The sequence below is a fragment of the Lissotriton helveticus genome, chromosome 10 (assembly GCF_964261635.1).
Source record: "Lissotriton helveticus chromosome 10, aLisHel1.1, whole genome shotgun sequence".
Classification (NCBI taxonomy): Eukaryota; Metazoa; Chordata; class Amphibia; order Caudata; family Salamandridae; genus Lissotriton; species Lissotriton helveticus.
The window spans coordinates 191,845,392-191,867,479 of NC_136071.1; the positions used below are offsets into that span (position 1 = coordinate 191,845,392).

General features: G+C 44.4%; 1 protein-coding gene across 1 annotated transcript in view; it reads left to right on the plus strand.

Annotated features, from left to right (window-relative positions):
• LOC144786128 (uromodulin-like) overlaps positions 1 to 22,088 on the plus strand; it is a 649,354-nt gene that overhangs the window by 507,467 nt on the left and 119,799 nt on the right. The window contains exons 13-14 of the mRNA XM_078665094.1: positions 2,462 to 2,670; positions 7,775 to 7,932. Of these exons, the coding sequence (XP_078521220.1) occupies positions 2,462 to 2,670; positions 7,775 to 7,932 (367 nt within the window). The remainder of the gene's footprint in view (positions 1 to 2,461; positions 2,671 to 7,774; positions 7,933 to 22,088) is intronic.

Consider the following 22,088-nt stretch of genomic DNA (forward strand, 5'->3'; position numbering starts at 1 on the left):
ATTCACCCGTTCGATTTTTTTTTTTTTTTTTTGCCCCGCGGGGCCCTTTTAAAACCTCCACATCAAACCTAGGGGGTCAGGGAGGATCTACTATGCCCCCTTATGGTCATTTGCCCCTTCGCTTTGGCCTCCTCTTGTCTCTCGATCCTACCGAGAGACAAGATGGCGGCCGCTACGGACTGTTTGGAATGTTTACAGACACCGGAGAGCCAATCAGCTTCGCTTCGCAAAGTTCCGTTACGCGTCAAGTACGCGAACCGGAGCGCTGCCCGGAGCGCTGTTAAAGATATATATCTTTTTTTGAACGTTAATTTCTCAAAATCCTCTGGAGCACATATATTGAGACCTAGCAAAGGCACATCGGGCTAACAGTCCCTACAATTTTGCCAAATTTCGTGCAAATCCATTCAGCCGTTCGGGCTAAAAGTGAGGCCAACCGCCCTATGGAAATTAACATGGGAAAAACGCGTTTTGGGACCCCCCTTTTTTCTCGGCCCCCCCTTGACGAACCCCCCCCAAATTTTCAGGGGCTGCTCAGAAACAAAATGTTCCATTTTCCTGAAAATTTCAGCCAATTCCGTCCACAAACGCCAAAGTTATTAGACATAGAATTTTCAAAAATCCCATAGAGAAAAAATCCTAACTATATATACCTACTGGCGACCGCCAGTAGGTAATATATATATATATATATATATATATATATATATATACACACATATATGGGTTTAAATTCCCCTGATTCCCGGTTAGAACGAGTTCCTACTCATGAGACCTCTCATTTTCCACTACAGGTGTGAGCAAAATAGGTTCTTGTTTGTGGGTGGCATTATAAGTGATGTGGCAGATTTAAAATGTGATCCTCACTTTAATTATTTGATTGATTTTTTCACATAGAGGTGAATGGAGGGCGATAGATAACTGTAATACATGGGATACTGCAAACCCTGCATAAAAAAACCTGCCTCTAATTTCTTTATAATTGGCGAATTGTGATGCACTTAGTTGCCGGATATAGAGAAATGATTTGCCGCTCAACTGTAATAACTTATTACAGTTGAGTTCTGAAATCTCAAGTCTGCTCCTCGAACCAGCAGCCTGAGAAGAAAGTCAGTTCATGGAGCACAATTAAAGCCGCTATTTAAAGAAGGGAAACAAAATGTGGCATTTCTTTCTTCTACTCTGTTTTTCTAGCTACATTGATACGCAGAAAGGAGATATTTATGACAACATGTTTATTTTTGCACGCCTTTTAAATAATTATAGAAACGTTATACTTATTCTGCAATGATTTGTATTGAACTGATTTCAATATCTTTTTGAAAACAAATATTCAACACCTTTTTGATGTGTTTTATTTTGCAGAAGAATTCTATTTTCATTTAGGGGTCGATTCCGATCCGGTAAAATCGTCGTACGGAGAGTTTTTTCCCCATACGAATCGTACCCGTAGACGTCCCGTACGTACGACGAAGTACGATCCGTACCAGGTGCCAAACTCCGTACGAGTCGTACAGGACTCCGTACGACTCAAATCTCCGTACGAGTCTCAATCGGAACCGGCTGTACGCGACATCACTACGGTTCGCGGCTGGTTTTTACGACCCAGCAAGTACGATTCGTATCGGGTACGCGCCGTACGACCCTTTTCCTACGGGAGCCGAAAACAGTCGTAAACGCAGAGTTCGCGCCGGAACAGGTACAAAACGCCCACCCTCAGGTACGGCACGTACCCCCCATGATCGCAGGGGTACGGCGCGTACCCCTGCGATCATGCGGGGTGCGTGCCGTACACCCAGCGTCCATGGGGTACGCACCGTACCCCATGTACGGTGGGTGTACGGCACGTACCCCATGTACGCTGGGTGTACGGCACGTACCCCGCATGATCACAGGGGCACGGCACGTACCCCTGTGATCATGGGTATGCAGTAAGGATTTAAGTGATGTGTTCTAAAAGGTGATGGTGTGTCCACTTATTATAAGGAATAACGTTCGCCCTTCAGTTCATGATAAACATATTGAAAGGCACCTCGGAGTTCTATTATTTTGTAAAGGGACTCAGCCTTCAGCCTTGTTGTTCTAAATTGTAATGGAACTCCTTATAATGTATGGCAGGGGGGGACTTTATCCTGTATATCTATAGTGTAAGCTGCTGTTTTCACTTAGACTGGTAATAGCAGACGTTTGACACTTTTCTGAAAAACAAGGAAAAAGTTACCAGACTGAGATCATCTGTTTCTGTGGGGGGAGAGTGAGTCGCCTGAACAGTAATATTCAGTCATTTCATTGAAGAGGCATGTGATGAAGGTGATGGACACGCCAGTGTCCTTAGGGGATATGTAAATGTGAATTTCCCTGAGTGTATCATTCATAAGATTTCTAGAGAAGTGTACATTCATTTACTCTGAAAGGTTATAAAATATTACTCATGCATAAATACATTTTTCCATGTTTTCAGATGTCAGCAGTTTGCAGCCTCAACTCCAGTGTGAATCAACTTACATTAAAATCTCCTTCAGCACCTGCCAGCTGAAATATTTGGGCCTGGACACCAACAACATCCACCTAAGAGACTACAGCTGCATGGCCTTTGAGGACCGCAATGGCACTGGTTTAATGACTTTAGTGACTACAGTTCAGAGTGGGAGCTGTGGAACATATTATGAAGTGAGGGCAATCCGAATGTTTGACTTCTGTGATTTGTTGTGGCAACTCTGCCAAATGTGCATTGCTAGTAGCTTGTAATCAAGAATTGAGTGGTAACAATGGGTAGTGGCTGAATCAGGTGTACAGTAACATACTCACATTATTTTTCATATTACATTAGAGAAAACCTAGAAAATGGATCTGGGCAAAGTGACTGGAATGAGGGGAAAACGTGAAACATGCTGAAATGAATGTGTAATTACCGCTTCCCAAGTTATTCCTATTTCCTCGGGGGTAAAGTTGGAATAGAATGCTAATACCACCCCTGAAATTATCGTACCCTGTGGTCTTGGTACTTTTGAGTGCAGTTGTGTTACTGCTAAATAGTGCCCCATAGAAGTGTGATGGAAGGGCGGGGTGGGGGTTACACTATTGTTTTATGAAGCATTGACTCTGAATTTTTGAATTAATTCTTCATAACTTTATTGACCGTAGTTGCAACAATTGCAGCAAGCATATGTTAGGTACACTTGTGATTATACATACCATGACAGACTTTTTTGCAGGAACCACACCAGAATCTATCAAAAATAATAATTTTGGACATTTTGCATTAAGGGTTTTACGCAATATTCCTGATATTGCACAATGCCCAATACTCATGCCATTGTACACAGCAGAATTATAGTGCTAGAGCGCTGTAACGATGTAAACAACCAGAACGTGAGATGCTATTCTTTGTGGTGCCTGTATTTTCACACTATTTTTAAGCATGAAATGGACCCTTGCATCAAAATTTGACATTCTACTCTAAAATATAGCCCTAAATGACAGATTTGCTTTTTGCATAAATATGCATAATTTTGCCAAAACTGATCATGATCGCGCAAAGTACTGGAATTTTGCTCACACTTTAACTCATGGAAATTGTGATATACAAGAGAACTAAAATATATGTATTACCTGTTGCCAGTAGGTAGTAATAGTTAGGACCAAAGTTTCCACATGAAAAGCATTTTCTTTTCCCAATAACTTTGCACCGCATGACGAATCTCCACAAAGTTTTCACAAAACTTCCTCTTTTTGGTTCAGCTGCTGTGTTGAAAGTTTCCTGGTGATCCATCAAGCAGGGATCTCCCGGGCTCGCGCCACAGCAGGCGGGGGTGCTGCCCCAAACTCAGGCCAATAGCTGTGCAATCAAGGGCATGCACGAGAATCTTCGCAGTGGCAAAAAAGCACACACAGCCTTCAGAAAGCACACAGAGCTCCTAATCAAGCACAGAACATGGGAATAGCACTAGGAACTTCCCAATGAGAACGTGAGCACAAGGAAATCTCATAAGCACCATGACCTTCCAGTAAGGTAAAAAGCACAGATGAGTTCCAATGATCACCAAGAACCTCCAATAAATTGATAGCACAAGGGAGGATGACTTTGATATCCCTGAGTCTTCCAAAACAGGAGGCCAGCACACACAAGCCCTTTGAGATTCTCCCCAAACAGGATACCAGAGCAGGGCAAAAAGAGTCTGTCCTTTTCCTCCGCCACAGATAGAAACAGCAACTGCAGGCCAACCCACCCCTCACTCAGAACAGTCAGCGCTCCTCACACAGCTCTTTTGGTATTATTCTTGGCAGGGTCCTCTTGTTTCTTGAAGTAATCCAAAGCCTTGGGGTTTTAGGTCACATACTTGCACCCCATTTTGTCATTGTTCTCTTTGCGGCAAAGTCTCTGAGCTCAGTCAAAACCAGTACTGTCCACCCTGGTCCAGCATGACCGTAGGGGGTAGGGACAGCATTGTGCAAAAATACAGAGCCTATTCAGGTGTTAGCGAACTCCTCCAACCACTTTAAATGCAGACCAGGTATATTCAGCCCAGGGATGATTCACCCAGGCAAGCCAGGACACCCCCGTGTGACTGTCTAGAGTGAATGCACATCTCCAGCTCCTGTCACTCCAAGACCAGACACTGATACACAAACAGAATGGTAAAGCAAGAAAAGGCCCACTTTCTAAAAGTGGCATTTTCAAACACACAATTTAAAAACACCTTTACTAAAAGGAGTGCTATTAAATTCTGAGTTTAGAGAGCCTAATCTCCATTTCTCTCTCTTGTCCCAATTGAAAGTTACACATGTAAAATATTATAGTGCAGCTCTAATGATAGCCTGCAGGACAGACAGCCTTTCAACAGTGAAAAACATAATACACAGTAGTTCACTATCCGGACATGTGACACACACCAGTACATGTCCTACCTTTCGCATACACTGCACCCTGCCCATTGGAGTACCTTGGGCTTACCATAGGGGTGCCTTACATGTAAGAAAAGGGAAGGTTTGGGCCTCGCAAGTGGGTGCACTTACCAGGTTAGCAGGTTAGTTTAACAGTGTACCCGAAGAGACTGCAGGGGAAGGTGTGAGACGCATTTACAGGGCTGTTCATGTTGTTGGCACTACCCGTGCTTCAAGCCCACTTGTAGGATTTGATTTACAGGCCCTGCAACACACTCTGCACTTTACTGGGGACTTACCAGTAAATCAAATATGCCAATCATGGTTAACCAATCATATTCACAATTTATATAAAGATCATATGCACATGAGCACTGATCAGCAGTAGTAAAGTGACCAGAGTCCTATAGACAACAGAAATAGGGTCAGAAAAATAGGAGGCAAAAGGCAAAGAGGGCCATGTCTAACAATGATCAACTCTGCTGAAGAGCTAAACCGAAATATAGACATGGAAGCTGTGATATACAAGAGAACTATATATATAAATAAATATAAATATATTTATTTCTTTATGTCACTGTTCAGACCAAATAATATTTGTGTTACTCTAGTGAGTTGATCTGACAAGAATCACGTCTTAGGATGCACGTAATATCCCTGTATCACATAATGTCTGTATTATGATGGACATTGATGTGCCACAAATGTAAACTAAGGAATGTAGGTTGTGATGTACAAAGACCTTTGGCCAAAGCAATCCATCATCAATGTCCAACACACGTGGTGCACCCATAGGCAAGGCTTCCTTTGTTAACAGTACTGCAACTAGTTTTCTGCTGGAATTAAGGGCCAGTCAACGTTTGGTTATATTTTGGTTTACAATAAAACTTCAGACATTTCATAACAATATTGTATCATCATACTGCATCATTTATCACAGAACGTAAAATAACGTCAGTTTCAAGGCTTAATTTATAAAAGAATGAGCGCTGGTGCTCAAAGCTCTGCTCAGTAGTCCGCGGCCGGTGCTATTAAATGACAGAGCGCCCAGTGCATAGTCTTGATTCCACCTCTTGCCTTTTTAATTCACCATCGGACAATTCCTGCTCCTTTCTCTCTCTCTCTCTCTCTCTCTCTCTCTCTCTCGCAGGTTCCTTTTTTCTCCCATTAAGATGTTTTTTATCTCTTTCTTTTTCTCCTCCTTTCCCCTGGGTTTCATTTTCTTTCTCTTATCCTCGGTAAATGTCTAATGAGGGAAAATTAGTGCAGGTCCCCAAACATGAGTGACGGTGGCACCACCGGCACCACCAGCTCACATTAAGCACTGGTTAGCAGACAGCCATGAGCAAAGAAATAATTTAAAGCTAATATTTCTGCCATTCACCAATGCTATTCAGCATAAAAAAGAAACAATTATTAAAAAGAAGCCAAAAATGCAAAGTTAGAAAATGCTGTTACATATAAGCTCAGTATCTATTCTCAGACCCTTAGTTGACGCTTCGCAAATTGTCCTAATTTCAAAATACCAGAAGCATTGCCTCAAAAGATGAGATTTCCACTGAATTGTATGACATCAGGTAAGCAATATGTGGTCAGCCATCTGCAGTTTGTAATTGTACAATCGGTTGTATAATGTTACAACGCATTCTTTTACCCCGCATGCCGTTGCAACACAATTTTTTACCCCGACTTTCTGTCGGGGTGCGCAGGATGTTGGAATAGTATAATTTACTATTCCAACTCCAGTCTGTGCAACAGAAGGGATCGTGTTGGAGTTAAATCCAACACCTTTCACCTCCTACAGCAAACCATTTTCGTTGCAACGGCATGCGGGGTAAAAACATGCATTGTAACGCATGTGGTGTAACGGTTGTTTCCCTGTACAATTGTCTGCGTTCATCTCTTGAACTGTTGTGCTTTATCCGACAGCTATTTTCATGATTATTACATTCTGTATGATAGTTCAAGGGTATTCAGCCACACTGTCCTCTGAGATACAAAGCTGTAGCAACTTAGGGTTGTTTCTAGTATTCTACCTAGAATCCATAAAAACAGACGCCATTGGTGACCGATAGTTGGGGAGGTCTAGGTCACACTCATGACTACATTGGACTGGGATGTAGCTGCACGGGTGCCAAAAACGAGAGAGAGGCAGGGTTAGATTGGGATCCAAAATATGCCCTGGCACCATAAAAGAAAAGTTGCCACATTTGCTGGTTGCACCTTTTCGCAAAACACTGCTTCATTGTTTTAAGTATTATGAAAAGGAGAGGGGGAGGTTCTCTATCAGAGGCACAATTCCTTAACTTCACTGAGATAAAAAAAAATGCAAATGCTTCCAGGACTCTGTGCATGGATTAGTTCACTGTGGTGAACCACACCTGAATATAAGTGAGGCCACTTCTGCTCAGGCCCCCTACTCATTCTGCATACATTAAGGGGCCAGTCTAGCGAGACACTGGGAATGACTCCTCCGCCCCATTGGTAAAAGGGAGGTAATAGAGGCCTATCTGCCTCTGCAAAGGCCGCTCAGGCCCCCACTGGGCCGCTGGCAGCATCTGGATAAAACAGAAACAGCCCAAATTGGCAACAACGCTGCCCAGAAAAGTGGCTCACAGCTGGAATTCAGATACCGTCCCATAGCCCATTGCCCAAATGCCCGCCTTACCAATCTGACCCTGGAGGGAGGGTGAATCTGGCTCTGGAACACTTTGAGACTGCCCTGTTCAGAATCCAAATAATCTCAGAAAGAGTTGCCTAGGTACACACCACACCTAATATGAACTGCCTGAATTACCTGAAAAGCAACTGTTATATTCTGGTATGGTACGCTTGTATTTCTGATTAATTCCTAAGCGGTGAATTTCTAACTGGTATCTCTTTCTCTTAGAAAAATGACACGTATGCCACCTACATAAATACAGTTTTCTTAACATCGGATACGAGTGGGATAATTATTAGAGACCAGGAAGTCAGGGTCAATTTCAACTGCTCTTACCCCATGGACATGCTGATCAGCCTGGATGTCTCTTTTCAACCCATAATCAGGTATGGAACTCAGTCTATGTATATAATGCTATTACTAACCTCTGTATGACTTTCTCGCATGTAATAATAAACTATGAAACACAGACCCCCAAAAAATGAAATATTACTAAGTGTCCGCATATGTGTGCAATAAATCACCAGTGCTGAGCAACCCTTTGCCACTTGTCTGAATTTCTGCTTGTGCTCTGGGTTTGAAGATTCAGAAAGCCATGGGAAAGCACAAGAGGTCAGGAGAATACTAATGCAAATTTGCTTAAATATCTGGGGGCAGATTTATGAAGGCCTTGCGCCGCCGGTGCGTCATTTTTAACATGGGAAAAAGTGACGCACCGGTGGCGCAAGGCCTTCATAAATCTGCCCCCTGTTGTCTAAAGAGAAACAGGGAGAGAACATTGCCCTATATCCTATAGCAAACCATATTGATTACCGCATATCATAAGTCCCAAGAAACACACACAGGTGCCAAAATAAAGTTATTTAAAACTTGCAAGCAAAATATTTTTGTTAATACTTAGTGCCCAGATCACCCGGGGGCTGACATAAGACAACATAAACTATGTACTTTGGAGTTTCCTTCTTTTCCATAATGTTCTGCAGCAGTCATTGATAAGGGCATTATCACACCACTTTTGTGAACCATAAAACTCCTCCCATTAATATTTTTTCACGTATTTTGGTCCTAAAATATCAGTCTTGACAAGGGTTAAAAAAAGCAGCTGCAGAGCTACCTTTCGTAGTGGCAGACCGTAGACTCTTGACTGCCATCTTTTTGCAAACAGAGACTCATCTCAACAAACACGATTGGTTCATTTTGTCCATGGACGTCACAAGGTGGGAACAGCAGGGGCTTTTTTCCCCAATACTGCTTTTTTGCAATCTACCACTGCAAAATGTATTAATTTGTCACAAAATCCAGCCTAGACTTCTGTTATGAAACTTGGATGATGAGGCAGGTAACTCCAGCTGCCACTGCATGGCAACATAAGCTCACACTTCAGTCAGTCAGTCAGAATACTTTATTTCGATAAATCAATATCATAAAAAGACAATGGAACTATACAAAATATACAATTAAATACACTTGTTAATACAGAATAAAAACAGAGTCATAATCCAATGTAAAAACACAATAAATAAGATTAAAAACGAACCCTTTTGAGTGCCACCCCTGACAATTTTTGGTGTACAATCATCATACATATATACATCCTAATTCATTTATATACAATTAGTCAGACAGTTTTTCTTATTTCTAATCCTTACAGCACCCACCAAAAAACTTGCAACATGAAAAATGATCCTAGAGGACTGTAATAATTGCAGGTAAAGGAGGGCAGGCTTGACCTGCAGAAAGCCCCCCTCCTTAAGTATTGGGACCAAAAATGTCATCCTTAATTCCGTGTAGTGACTACAGAACATCAAAAAATGCATTGTGTTCTGGGTGGAAAAGTTGTCACAGGAACACGGCGGTGCTTTTTCGGGGGTACTCCAGGAAGGAAACAGTCCTAAATTCAAATGTATCAGGTTAAAACGGAAACGGGTTAGGAGAAACCTATGGAAGGGACGATTCACCACATTTAGGTAGGTTTCGGGACCACATGAGCTAGCAATAATGAGATTAGCCCTTACAGTAGGTTTTTTTAACTCGCGTTCCTCTCTCTCCAGAGACAGCAAATCTGCCATTGCTCCCTTAATTAGGGCAATATCCTTTGGTCTTATTAACTCCGGGGAGGAGAAAAGCTCCGGTCTCCCAAGTTTAATCAGAGTATTTTTAATGTAAGACAACCACTCACTCTTACTATAATTTTCTAGAAGGAGACAATCTTTCATGATAGTATGGTTCAGGGTGATTTCCTGGTTCAACCAGGTCTTCAACCAGTATATTACAGGAGCCATACTTATCATGTCAGAAATAAAGCCTACCCCCAATTCAGAATGGATAGTATAAGAGGGCGTAGACTGTGGCACTGAGAGGACTGATCTCATAAATTTATTTTCGATCACCTGTAGGCAATCAGAGGAGCTATATCCCCATATTGAACTGCCATATGTTGCTACTGAGAGGTATTTTGCCTTATAAATAAATCTTCATTAGTGCTGCTATAGGCCTAGCCCCAAGTATTTTCGTAAAGCCCTGGAGTGCAGAGGTAGTTCTTGCAAAGGAGATGTTTCTATTTTTAAGCTGCGGGCCCCAATTCCCTCTCTCATCAAATGTAATCACCAGGTAGGGGAATGTGGGCACCCAGTTCAGTTCTTCTTTGCCACAGAAAAAAGTTTTAGACTGCCTTTTCCTAGAGCACTTCCCGGTAATCATGATTTGGGACTTTTTTACATTTATTTTAAGATCCAATGATCCCATAAAGGTCCCAAATACATCCAGAAGCCTCTGTAATCCAACCCCTGTCCGTGAAAGAAGGACTCGTCATCCGCGTATAGGAGAACTGGGATACCCAGTTCCCCTATGCGCGGTATGTCAAGGGTAGCCTCTTTTAGAGCAGGTTCAAGGGCGTTTATATATACCATAAAAAGAAGCGGGGCCAGGATACACCCTTGCCTGACCCCCCTTTCTGAGTTAAAATAACTAGTACAGCGCCCCTCGGCAGTAACCCTGACGGAGGCCAAAAGGCCAGAATGTAAGTCTGCCAGGAGGTCAACTAAAGCCCGATCAAGACCCATGTTAATTAAGATTTGCCATAGCTTGGCCCTGTTTACAAGGTCAAATACCGAAGAGAGGTCCATGAACCCCAAGTACATTGACCCCTCTTTCACCTTGGTATATTTGTCCACTAACATTTGCAAGTTAAGGCATTGGTCTAATGTGCTCCTTTTTGTTCTAAACCCATACTGTAGATTAGACAGGAGCCCTCTGTCATTGACCCAGTCTATAATTTTATGCACGATTACCCGCCCCAGGATTTTGACCGAGGAATCTATTAGAGAGATAGGTCGATAACAGGAGGGGTCCTGCCTATCTCCCTTCTTAAAGACTGGTATAATAATGGATTTTTTCCATGAGACCGGTATGTTGTTTTGATTTAAAGCGTGAAAAACACTACACAGGATCTTAGACCAGAATTTTGGGGCGCACTTAAAAACATCCGCGGGGACCGCATCGGGACCTGGAGCCTTGTTTTTTAAAGTCACCTCAATAGCTCTTTCAATCTCTTCGGCCTCAAAAGTCACCTGGAACCCGTCAGATCTAACATGGGTATTGGCCGTTCGACTTTCAGGGCCTGGGGTTGAGTATATTTCCTCAAAATGAGTTATCCAGCCCTCATCTGGAATGTTAGACTCAAGGGGGGTGTTCTCCTCTCCAGATAATAACGGTTGATTTACAATTTTCCAGAACAGCCCACTGTCTTTAAGAGTCTCAGGGACAAGTAATTGTGACCAGGCCTCATCTTTCAACTCCTTTTTCCTCTCTAAGATTGCTTTCTTATAAGCAGATCTTAGAATAGCTATTTGGGCTCTGTCCTTAGGGGTCGTTTTTAGGGCCTTCAATAAAACTCCATGTGCCCTAGAATTTTTTTTGTCAAACCATCTTTTACCATGGGTTATCCTCTGTCTAGGGCCAGCATGTAAGGTTAAATTAATTTCTCTGCAGATATTATCAAAGGCAGTGACCACCTCTCTATTTTGGGCCTGATTCTCAAGGCATATGGCCACCTCGTCCTCAACCCTTTCCAACACTTCCTGCAAAAAAGTTTCAGGGACTATGTTTGACCATTTTAGCCTGCAACCTTGATCTTTTACAGCCACGCTTTGGCCACCCTTATGGGTTACAGATTTCAGGGTTAATAGATCCACAGACTTTATCTCTATTAACACTGGCTTGTGGTCACTAAAGACCGATACCTCTGTCTTGTATCTTAGTACCTTACATAACATAAAAGAATTAATAAAAATATAATCAATTATAGTGCCTTCGTCTGTTCCTTTAAAAGTAGGGGGCCTGAAATCACTTTCCCCCGCAACCAGATTCGTAAAGATTCCATCTCGCCAGAAAATTTTCAAGTGCTTCCCCCCTCTTAGAATGTTCAAAATGCATAGATGAGGAATATGGAGGTCCTTCTATTTCATTACTGGCACATGGTTGGTTACAGGGATGGATATTGAAGTATTCACATTTGTACTGTAGACTGACAGAAATTTCTCCAATGAGTCTAGGTTAGTCCTGGTACATTCATTCGCACATGAATAATAAAAGTTAATAAATAAAATCTTAGGAGTATCACAATATGATAACTCCGTGAGGGGAACGGCATATCACCCAGGCATTCTGCTCCAGTGTGCGGGGGCAAGTAGCGTGAACCCGGACCCTTGCTGCTACCGCCGAGAGGGCTGAACCACAAGACCCCAGGTGCCCCGGCGGGCGCAGCTCTCGTCTGTCACAGCAGAGCGCCCGGAGGCGCGATAAAGCTGAGGTGCACCTCTCGCCCCGCGAGTCGCGCGCGGGAGGCGCCAGGGAGAAGCCCGGGACAAGGGCGGGCCGTCTGTGGCCGTCCGGGGCAGGAGGAGGCAGGGCAGGGCCACGACCCCATGAGGATTGGAAATCGGACACAGAACTGCCTAATCCCGTAGTGAGTGCCTAACCTCTTTATAAACCAGTGTACATATTGATATTGCCTATTGATTAAATGGCTAAACTGCGCTCATGTAAAACTCCTGCATTAGCTGGGACTATAGACAATTTCATGATTAAGATGGTGTCAAAAATTAATTCTGACCGTCGACAGTCATTGAGTCGGACTACTCCCCCCTCTTCGCCTGCAGCAGACTCTGTTGTTGTAGTTTCAGATAATCCTGAGGACAGGGATATGAATGAGGGAGCCCTATTCACTCCCCCCACTGTAGCGCCAGACTTGGACCTTGCTTCTACATCGGCGGATATTCTTGTCAGTGATGACGTTTTGCCATCTTCACCCACTGCTGTTCCATCTCTGGTCCGCCGCCCAGTTAGGGCTTGTAGAAGACTGATCAACAAGCGTGGGGGGCATCGTAAGATCAAGAATACTGTAAGCTCTCAGCCTGTTCGGGTGGAGGCAACAAATGACAATAGTATTGGGGGGGGGAATGAAGCTGTAAATGGCGACCATCTTCAGTTACTTGCAGACATGATGACCTCTAAATTGGAGCTATTGATCAAACCTCTAATGACAAAAGTCGATAAGGTGACAAAGGAAGTAGCTAGATTAAGTTCACTCTTATCCCCTCCAGCGCAAACATCAGCTGAAAATTCTACAAATGCACATCAAAATGCTACTTCTGAGCGTGTTGTAGTGAACGGGGTTGATTATAAATTAGATCAAGTCTCAAAGGAGGTCTCCAGACTTGGGTGCCTCTTGTCTACTCATTTGTCACGGACCAAGACTCCCCAGATTGTAGGCCCGGGAGTACCTGCTACAGCAGCTACGACAGTGGCCTCTGGATCAAATAGCAGTAAGGTGGCTAAAGCTACAGCCACGGGGCCATCTATAATTCCTGCAAGTTCTGTCCAACTTTTGTCAACATCTGCTATTATAGCTCCTACTTCATTGAAGCCAATAGTTGCTAATAAAACAGGCGTCAATAACATGGGGGGACCACTGGGGAAGAAAAAACCTGTAGTGAATCTACCTCCTGAATGTGCACCATACACAGTGGTCCTAACAAATGTCCCAACAGTTGATCCAAATTCATTTGAAGCCCGGGAAGAGGTAACCAGCTCCTTAGGAAATAAAGTCATTGCTTGGCTAAACAAGTATTGTGGGTTTCCCATCGCCTTTTGCAATGACATAGTGTCAGTGCGCAGGGTTGAATGGATTGGTACCTCAAGAAAATGCTGCAGAGGCGATTGTGTTATTGTAAATTTAAGACACCCACAGCACGTCGCAACTGTACTACTAAGGGCGGCCTCCTTACCGGTCACTGAGGATAATATAAGTGTACGCCCATTGGAGTTTTTCTACAACCACCTGAGCATGACCCCTACCCCTAAATCCTATGTAGGTCACCATACTCCTACCTACCCCTCAAATAGACAGGCCTTCTTCCCTGGATTACCACAAGTTCAACAACCATCTATAAACTTGGATTCATACTGTTATAACCTGTGTAGGCCTAATCCTCAAGTATCCCCAGCCTTGCCCTTGTTTAATCAGTTTGCACCTTTATCATCTTTAGGCGAAAATGACTGACTGCCTATTAATGAGGGAATCTTAAATGCACATTGCCGAATAATGACTTGGAACATCGCCGGTATTAGGGCCAAGGCAGGGATTAATGACTGGATTAATTTACTGAAGACTTTTGACATCATCGCTCTTCAGGAAACTTGGGACCCTTTGAAAAAAAATTCTTTGGATGGTTATACACATTTTTCTGTGCCTGCTTTTAGCGGAGGGGCTGGTAGACCAAAGGGGTGCTTGTTAACTTTGTTTAAAACGTCTCTAAAAGGGGTGTTAACACAACACAATTCCGGTTCGCAAAACTGTTTGATTGTTGAACTCAATCCCCCTACTTATTCAAATATTTTGTTTATTAATTTTTATAATTCTAGTCCTAATGTTGATACTAGGCAGAATTTAGATATCATTGATTCTTTTTTGTCAGTCTATAGAACCGAGGTAAAGGAGTTTGCAGTCATTCTTCTAGGCGATTTTAACATTCACCCCTGCACCCAGACATGCACAAGCTCTTCAGAAGAGGGGCCTCCGTTCTCTTCATTAACACACTTTGAGCATTCTACTAGGGGGGAAACCATTGAGTCTTATCTGAATGCTTGGAATCTGTACGAGTCTGGTTGTGGGGAATTAGATAGTAGAACTCCTACCTTCAAAGGTAATGGCGACGGTACTGTAATTGATTACATATTCATGTCTTGTCAGATTTTAGAGAGGGTGGTTAACTATGGCGCTATTGTCTCAGTATTTAGCGACCATAACCCCGTAGTAGTGGAGGTATTGTCAACTGCCTTTTTAACTCAGTGTGGGCCAGATGGGAATAGAGGCCAAGATGTGGTGTTAAGGGACCAGGGTCGTAGACTGAAGTGGTCTTCTGTTGTTCCAGAGGACGTCCTACAAGCGGTCCTTGTTAGTACTGAAAACGATGTTTTAACATGTATGGATGCAAGAGCGTCAAATAGTCAAGTAATGTCTGCCTTTGGTAACATTTGTAACTCCATTGACATTAGTCTGACAAACAATAAAAAATTGTCTAAGCCCAGAGAGAAAAAGTGGTTTGACCATGCATGTTCAAGAGCTCATGCCGATTTGCTCAAGGCCCTTAAAGTTGTCCCTAAAGACCGTCCACTAATAACTATATTAAGAGCCACGTACAAAAAAGCTTTAGAGAATAGAAAGAAGGAGATCAGGGAATTAGCTTGGTCAGAACTGTCTGACCCCGAGATTGTTAAAAATAGTGCTGACTTTTGGAGGATAGTTAATCAGCCTTTTTTCTCAGATAAGAACCAGGCTTCCCTTGAATTAAATATCCCGGACGGTGATTGGATCAACCATTTTGAGTCGATATATTCGAGCAACTTAGTGGATGATTTGGAATATGGCCTTTCATTTTCTCAAGAGACACAGGGTGTTGTCTTTGAGGCCTCGGAAGTAGAAATTGCCATTGATCAGACCTTAAAAAATAAGGCCCCTGGGCCGGATGGAGTCCCAGCTGACTTTTTTAAAACTGACACAAAGCTTTGGTCGAGGGTGCTGTGCGGTGTTTTTAACGCTATAACCAGAAACAGTATTCCAGCATCTTGGAAGGAGTCAGTAATTATTCCCGTCTTTAAGAAGGGAAGTAGGGTAGACTCAGCATGTTACCGCCCGATATCTCTAATCGATTCATCTGTAAAAATTATGGGCAGGGTCATCCTACTTAGACTTCAGGCTTGGCTGGATGATAGAGGGGTCTTGTCCAACCTGCAGTATGGTTTTAGAACTAAACGGGGTACTATGGACCAGTGCCTCAATCTGCAGATGATAGTGGACAAATACACTAGGGCTAAAGATGGGTCGTTATATTTAGGGTTCATGGACCTATCTTCGGCCTTTGACCTTGTCAATCGCACTAAACTGTGGCACATTCTCGACGATTTGGGTCTTGATCGTGCGCTTGTTAACCTTTTGGCAGACCTTCACTTAGACCTCCAGGCCTCAGTCAGGGTTGACTCAGGGGGGCGACGTACCAGTCGTTTCAAGTCCAAAAGAGGGGTGAGACAGGGGTGCATTTTGGCACCCCTGCTCTTCACAGTTTATATTAACGCCCTCGAATCTGAATTAAAGACTGCTACGCCGGACATACCGCGTATAGGGGAGACAAGTGTTCCAGTCCTCCTGTACGCGGATGACGCGGTGCTTCTGTCCCGCACAGGCTTGGGTCTTCAGCGGTTATTGGATGCCTTTGGCCTTTTCATGACGTCCTTAGACCTTAAGATAAATGCCAAAAAATCACAAGTTATGATGGTGGGTAAAGGCTCACGCTGCAAGAAAGTTAAAACTTTCTATTGCAGCAAGGCAGAAATGCAAAGAGTTTCGACATTCCCGTATCTAGGAGTTACGTTTGAAGATAAAGGGAGCTGGGGACCTCAAATAAGAAATAGAAATAGTGCCCTAGTAAGAACATCTTCTGCCATCCTGAGTTTCAGCAGAAGGCTGGGGGCTAGGCTAGTCCCAGCCCTCATGTCCATCTACAACGCCAAGTGCGTGTCTGTTGCAACTTATGGTTGTTCCTTATGGGGATATGGCTCGATAGACTGTCTTCAGGCTTCTGAAAATAAATTTTTTCGATCAGTCTTGTCTGTACCCCAGTCAACACCATCTTACTCTGTCCATTCTGAACTGGGGGCTGATTTTATAACAGACAAAATTCGAGTGGCCCCTCTAATCATGTGGCATAAAATTTGGCTTAATAATGAACTATCTTTAAATCAGGCCATTTTGAGGGACTGTCTCCTACTTGACAACGCCCACAAAATTAGGTGGTTAACTTATGTTAAAAATGGTTTTAGTGCTCTGGGACGACCTAACCTCTTTTCTTCACCGGAGTTGATATCCCGGGCTGATATTGCTAGAACCAAAAGCGATATGCTCTTGAGGCTGTCGCTAATAAGAGAGGAAAAGGAACTAACAAAACCCTTGGTTAGAGCACACCTTTTGGTTGCAAACCCACCTGGCCCTGAATTCTACCTCACTCTGGTTAACCGCCCCTTTCATAGGTTTTTATTGACTCGTTTCCGCATGAACATGATTCACCTGATATTAGGACAGTACACAACCTGGTGTAAACCTGATGAATTTCTTCCTTGTTCTTGTGATAGCTTTTCTATCCAAGACACTATGCATTTTACTATGTTTTGTGGGCATTTTTTAGCAGAAAGAAGGAAGTATCTTGTGCCAATCTTAAACAAGCATTTACAATGCAACGGTTTCGCCTTTGGAAAAGTTTGAGCTATTGGCATTATGAATGACAAACGTTTTATTTATGTGTTAGTTTTGAAAACAGATAAATAAATGGCATTGTCATTTACAATGGCAATAGCTTAATCTCTCGCAAATGCGATTTGTATTGCAACTATTTCACTTATCATTTTGCACTACAATGAAAACTGGCTTGTGCATTTACTCCTGCAGAAGAGTATCAAGAGGAGAGGCCCTGTTGCAGACCCGTGGAGTTTCAAGTATCTGTTGTGCATCACCTCATAACAAACAGAATAATTGTAAACGGGACTGAGAAAACTTTTTTTTTTTTAAGAGGAGTGCCCCTCTAAAAGAAAGGCCCCGGTCTCTACTGCTTTCTTTTACAAGGACGCACTTGGTTGTTGTGAGGCGCAGGTTGAAAAGAGAAATTGCGTTGTCAGTCCTCGCCCTGGTCCAGTCAGCAGGGCCACATTGGTGCTGCCATACCCAACCTAGCGCTGCCAACTGCATGCCCAATGAACTCAGTGCAGCAACGTGTGCCCACCCTCATGCTAAAGCAAGCCACCCTGTCCTGAAGGCAGCAGCCCTGGTTCCGCCGCGGTGTCGCCGCCCTGGTCTCCCTGGTCCAGCGGGTGTCTTCCTGCTGCGCCCGCTCTCTTATCGACCAGTCAGTCACTTTCCCTCATCCGAAGCCCTGCTCCGTGCTGCACGTGTTCCTACCCCGCTGCAGGTGCCCCTCACCCGGGGCAGCTGCCCTTCACTCCTTCTGCGGGTGCCCCATTTCTGTCTCCTCGTGCAGCTGCCCTTCACAGCCCCCCCTTGCAGGAGCCCCTTTCCCTGCTGCAGGTGCCAGTGTCTATCTCCCTTGTGCAACTGAACACCCCCACCCTGCTCCCCACGGTGGTACACCTCTCGCCCTGGCGAAGGAGCCTCGCTGCCTGACGCATGTGTCCTGCGCCCCTCTTCCGGGTGCACCAGCCCCACTCCCAGGTGCCTCGCCCTCATCCTGCTTCCCCTCTGCATCCCCTGAGCCCTAGTGCAGAAATCTCACTCCAGGCCTCCCTCTCTCCAGCGCAGTTAGCCCTGCCCCTGGAGAATGTGCCAACTCTCCCTGTGCCCTTGGTCCATGCTGATGTAGTCCATCTCGCCAGTAAACGTGTGTCAGTCTCTGAATGCAGCTGTCCCTCATCTGCACGCGGCAGTCTCTTTTTCCCTTTCGTGCAGGCCTCCCTTCACTTGTGCAGCTCTCCCTCTCAAGGTGGTTCTCCCCATGAACGGGCCCCTCTCTCTAATGCAGCAGCCCCTACCCCACAGGTCTCCCTTTCCTGGTCGAGCGCCCCTACCCCCTAATGGGAATGGGCCCTTCTTCTCTTATGCAACACCCTGTCCCCGGAGCGGTAGTCTCTCGTCCATGTCTAGCACTCAGTAACCCGCTGCTTTATGCCCCGGCACGGCTCGGCCCCGGCCTCTGAGATCATTTACACGCACTTTATGGCTCTGATGGGCCGGGCGCATGTTCTCATCAGGAACAGGGTCAATACTGTTTGCATTTGGGGGTGGGGAGAGGATCAAGTGAGCAGAAAAACGAGGATGGATTTAACCCAGATGTTTCGTAATTCAGTAAATTATTTCCTGTATATTTAGCAGGTGTCGGTAATACCGAGCAGGAATCCTGTAGCTCACAGAATCTTTTTCAAGCAGCAGTGACTGCTGGAGAAGCACATCCTTGATGTCCGATCATGTTGCTTTCATCTAGGATCTTTCTTGTTAAATTATTGCCGTTTAGACCTTGGTAATTATTTTGACTGCTCCATATATACACGGAGAACGGTTAAGTTTGCGAGCAATCATTGAACCTGGGGCACTGTGCGTATTGCTTTTGTGGAATCGTTTGGCCATGGCTGTCTCTGACTTTTTGGCACTCAAATATTTAAAAGTCCCTTGAGAATATTGATTTGAACTTACTTGCTGTCCTAGATCAGTTTAGTGCATGCAAGAATAAATCAATTTAGCTGTATATTTCCATAGGCCCACAAACCTCTCGGTGACGAGTGGCAGTTATTGTTCAAGCCCCGCTGTCCCAGCACCGACGGCCAGGTGCACTTCTACACGGAGGACTTTAAAAATCCTTTAAATTACTTGAATGTATCCCGGGAGAGTGCACTCGTCTCGGGGCACGACGGTGTCACGACAGCCCTCGTGCAATGGGTGCCCCCTCCCCTACACGCACATATATGCACACCCAGGCGGACACACACAAACAATACACACTCTCACACTGATACTCAACAACACGTAGACACATATGCAGAGACATGCAGACGGACGAGCTGACACGCACAGGCACACTCACTCAGACATACACAATGCGCAGACAAACATACACACATGAAGAAACCCGCACAGACCCACGTGCACAAACACACAGGCGCATATACATAGTACGTTCACACTGTTGAGCTTCACACGATACTCCTGATCTTATGTGTCTGTTTCCAGTTTGCCGAGGCAAAGACTACAGGGAGCAGGAAAGGCACACGGAACAACGGGAGGGGGGGGGCGGGAACCGCACACGGACAACGGGAGGGGGGGGGCGGGAACCACACACGGACAGCGGGAAGCAGGAACGGGCACTCACCTGGACTTCTTCCGCTTGCACACATTTTGCGAAATACAGTGACATCCCGTAATTTCTATCTTCCGAAACATCGGGATCAGCTCGGGAGGCGGGGATCTGCTGTGGGAGGGGAGGGGGAGAGCGGAGGCCGTGTTACAACGGCATCGGGACCGGCTGCGGCTCGGGAGGCGGGGATCTGCTGTGGGAGGGGAGAGGGAGGCGGGGAGAGCGGGGATCAGCTGCGGCTCTGGAGGCGGGGATCTGCTGTGGGAGGGGAGGGAATGCTGCAAAGACAATGGGACACAAGGGTTGTTTTGCTTCTGTGGGAGGAGAAGGGGACACGGACGGCCGGCGGGAAACGTGCACAGGACAGCGAGGAGGGGGGAGGGGGGACGGCGGGAGGAGGGACACGGAGGAAGGCAGGACAGCAGCAAGCACGGCCCGGCCGGACCAGATTCGGGGGCGTTCCCGGCTGACGTCGCGTGACGTCGGCAAAAGCCAAAGAATCTCGGGAACGCCCCCGAATCTGGTCCGGCATTGACGGACAGGCCCCTCGTCCAATGGCTAGGCTCCATTTATGGAGCCAGCCAATGAATGACGAGGGCCGACCCAAACCCACACTACAGTTCTCATTAGATTTCTCCTGCGCAAAAGCTGCTTGCGCAGCTTTTTGCAGTCGAAACCTAAAAAGGTAGGGTTTCTGCAAGTTAGACCAGCACTTCTTTATTTGCAGTTGTTAAATGACCCTAGCACTGTCTTTCACGTAGCCAATTACTTGGTGAGTGCAGTGCGCACCAAGAAAGGACTCATGGTGAAAGAGAGATTGGACACATTGTCATGAAGTATTGCACCTTGCACTTTAGTGGTCAAACATTATTATTAATGTATATCAGGATCAAGGGGATGGCGGAACGATATATTTTTAATTTTTTAGTTACATAGTTTTTTATACAGTGATGATTTTTAAAATTTCTTGTATCTTTGTTTTTAGTTAAATCATGATATGTGGTTTTTATCTCTAAAGTTGTATATTTTTAACTATTGTATAATGTGTGTTTTAATTATGATTGTATGTTTCTTTTTTGTACCGTGCCTTTTTTTTATATTCATTTATCGAAATAAAGATTTTGACTGACTGACTGACTGATAACTCTACAATTAAACAATTCTGAGAACCTGAGTTACACTGGCTTAGTGTGCCATTTAAATCAAGTTTATATAAACTTAGTAATTCTCCCTTGGCTCTACCAGCCACACTACATGTTGCTGGAATAAAGAAGTGTCTGTACCCATCCAGAGAAAAACTATTAGTCTGGTCCCAAGTTTCTTGAAATGCTATAATATCATAAGTTTTTAGTGAATTAGTCCAGGTTTCATTCCCTACTTTAGCCTTAATGCCAGCAATGTTCCAAGTCATTATTCTAGCTATAGGATAAGGAGGCTTTATATTTGTCCTTGGATTGATTGGTTGTCAATCATTTTCCTCCAAAGAAGCTAGAGGGGCATATAGATTGGCCAGTGGGAGGGGTTGATCAAATTGATTATAATTCCGGGACAACCTATAGCAGTATGTAATAGTAAGTAAGTTTATTGGCATAGTTAATTAAAACCATTGCAAAAGGTTACACTATAAAATTCATAATCCATGGTTAAAAACATTTTAAGAATTAGAATAAAATACTGCATTGTGATAATACATGGTCAAATTACGGTGTTTGGAGTAGTCAATGGGTCACGCGTGCTTGGATATCATGGCGAGATTGTCTCTGCTTGTTTCGGTTAAGTTCCCGCCATAGCTCCTTGTCCACTTCCGGTAGCTATTTCACACGCAGTCAGAGAAGAGACTTTAGCCCCGTTTTTTTGTTCGGCCATCCTTAGATATTTTACCAGTCTGCAATTTAATTGGATGTTCGCTGGGTTAAAGCAGGCCAGCACTGCTTGCCTTCTGGTGCGGATCCCTTTATCCCTAAATAAATAATACCTCTATTTTTGACTGGATATAACAATAACAGATAGCTCAATAAATAAGAGTCAAGATTCGAGGTAGTAGGAGTTTTGCAGGTTTAATACAGCATAAAGGACAGGAACAGGACAACCTGCACGGGAATAGGATGGCAGCGCTGCACGGGCAAGATCTG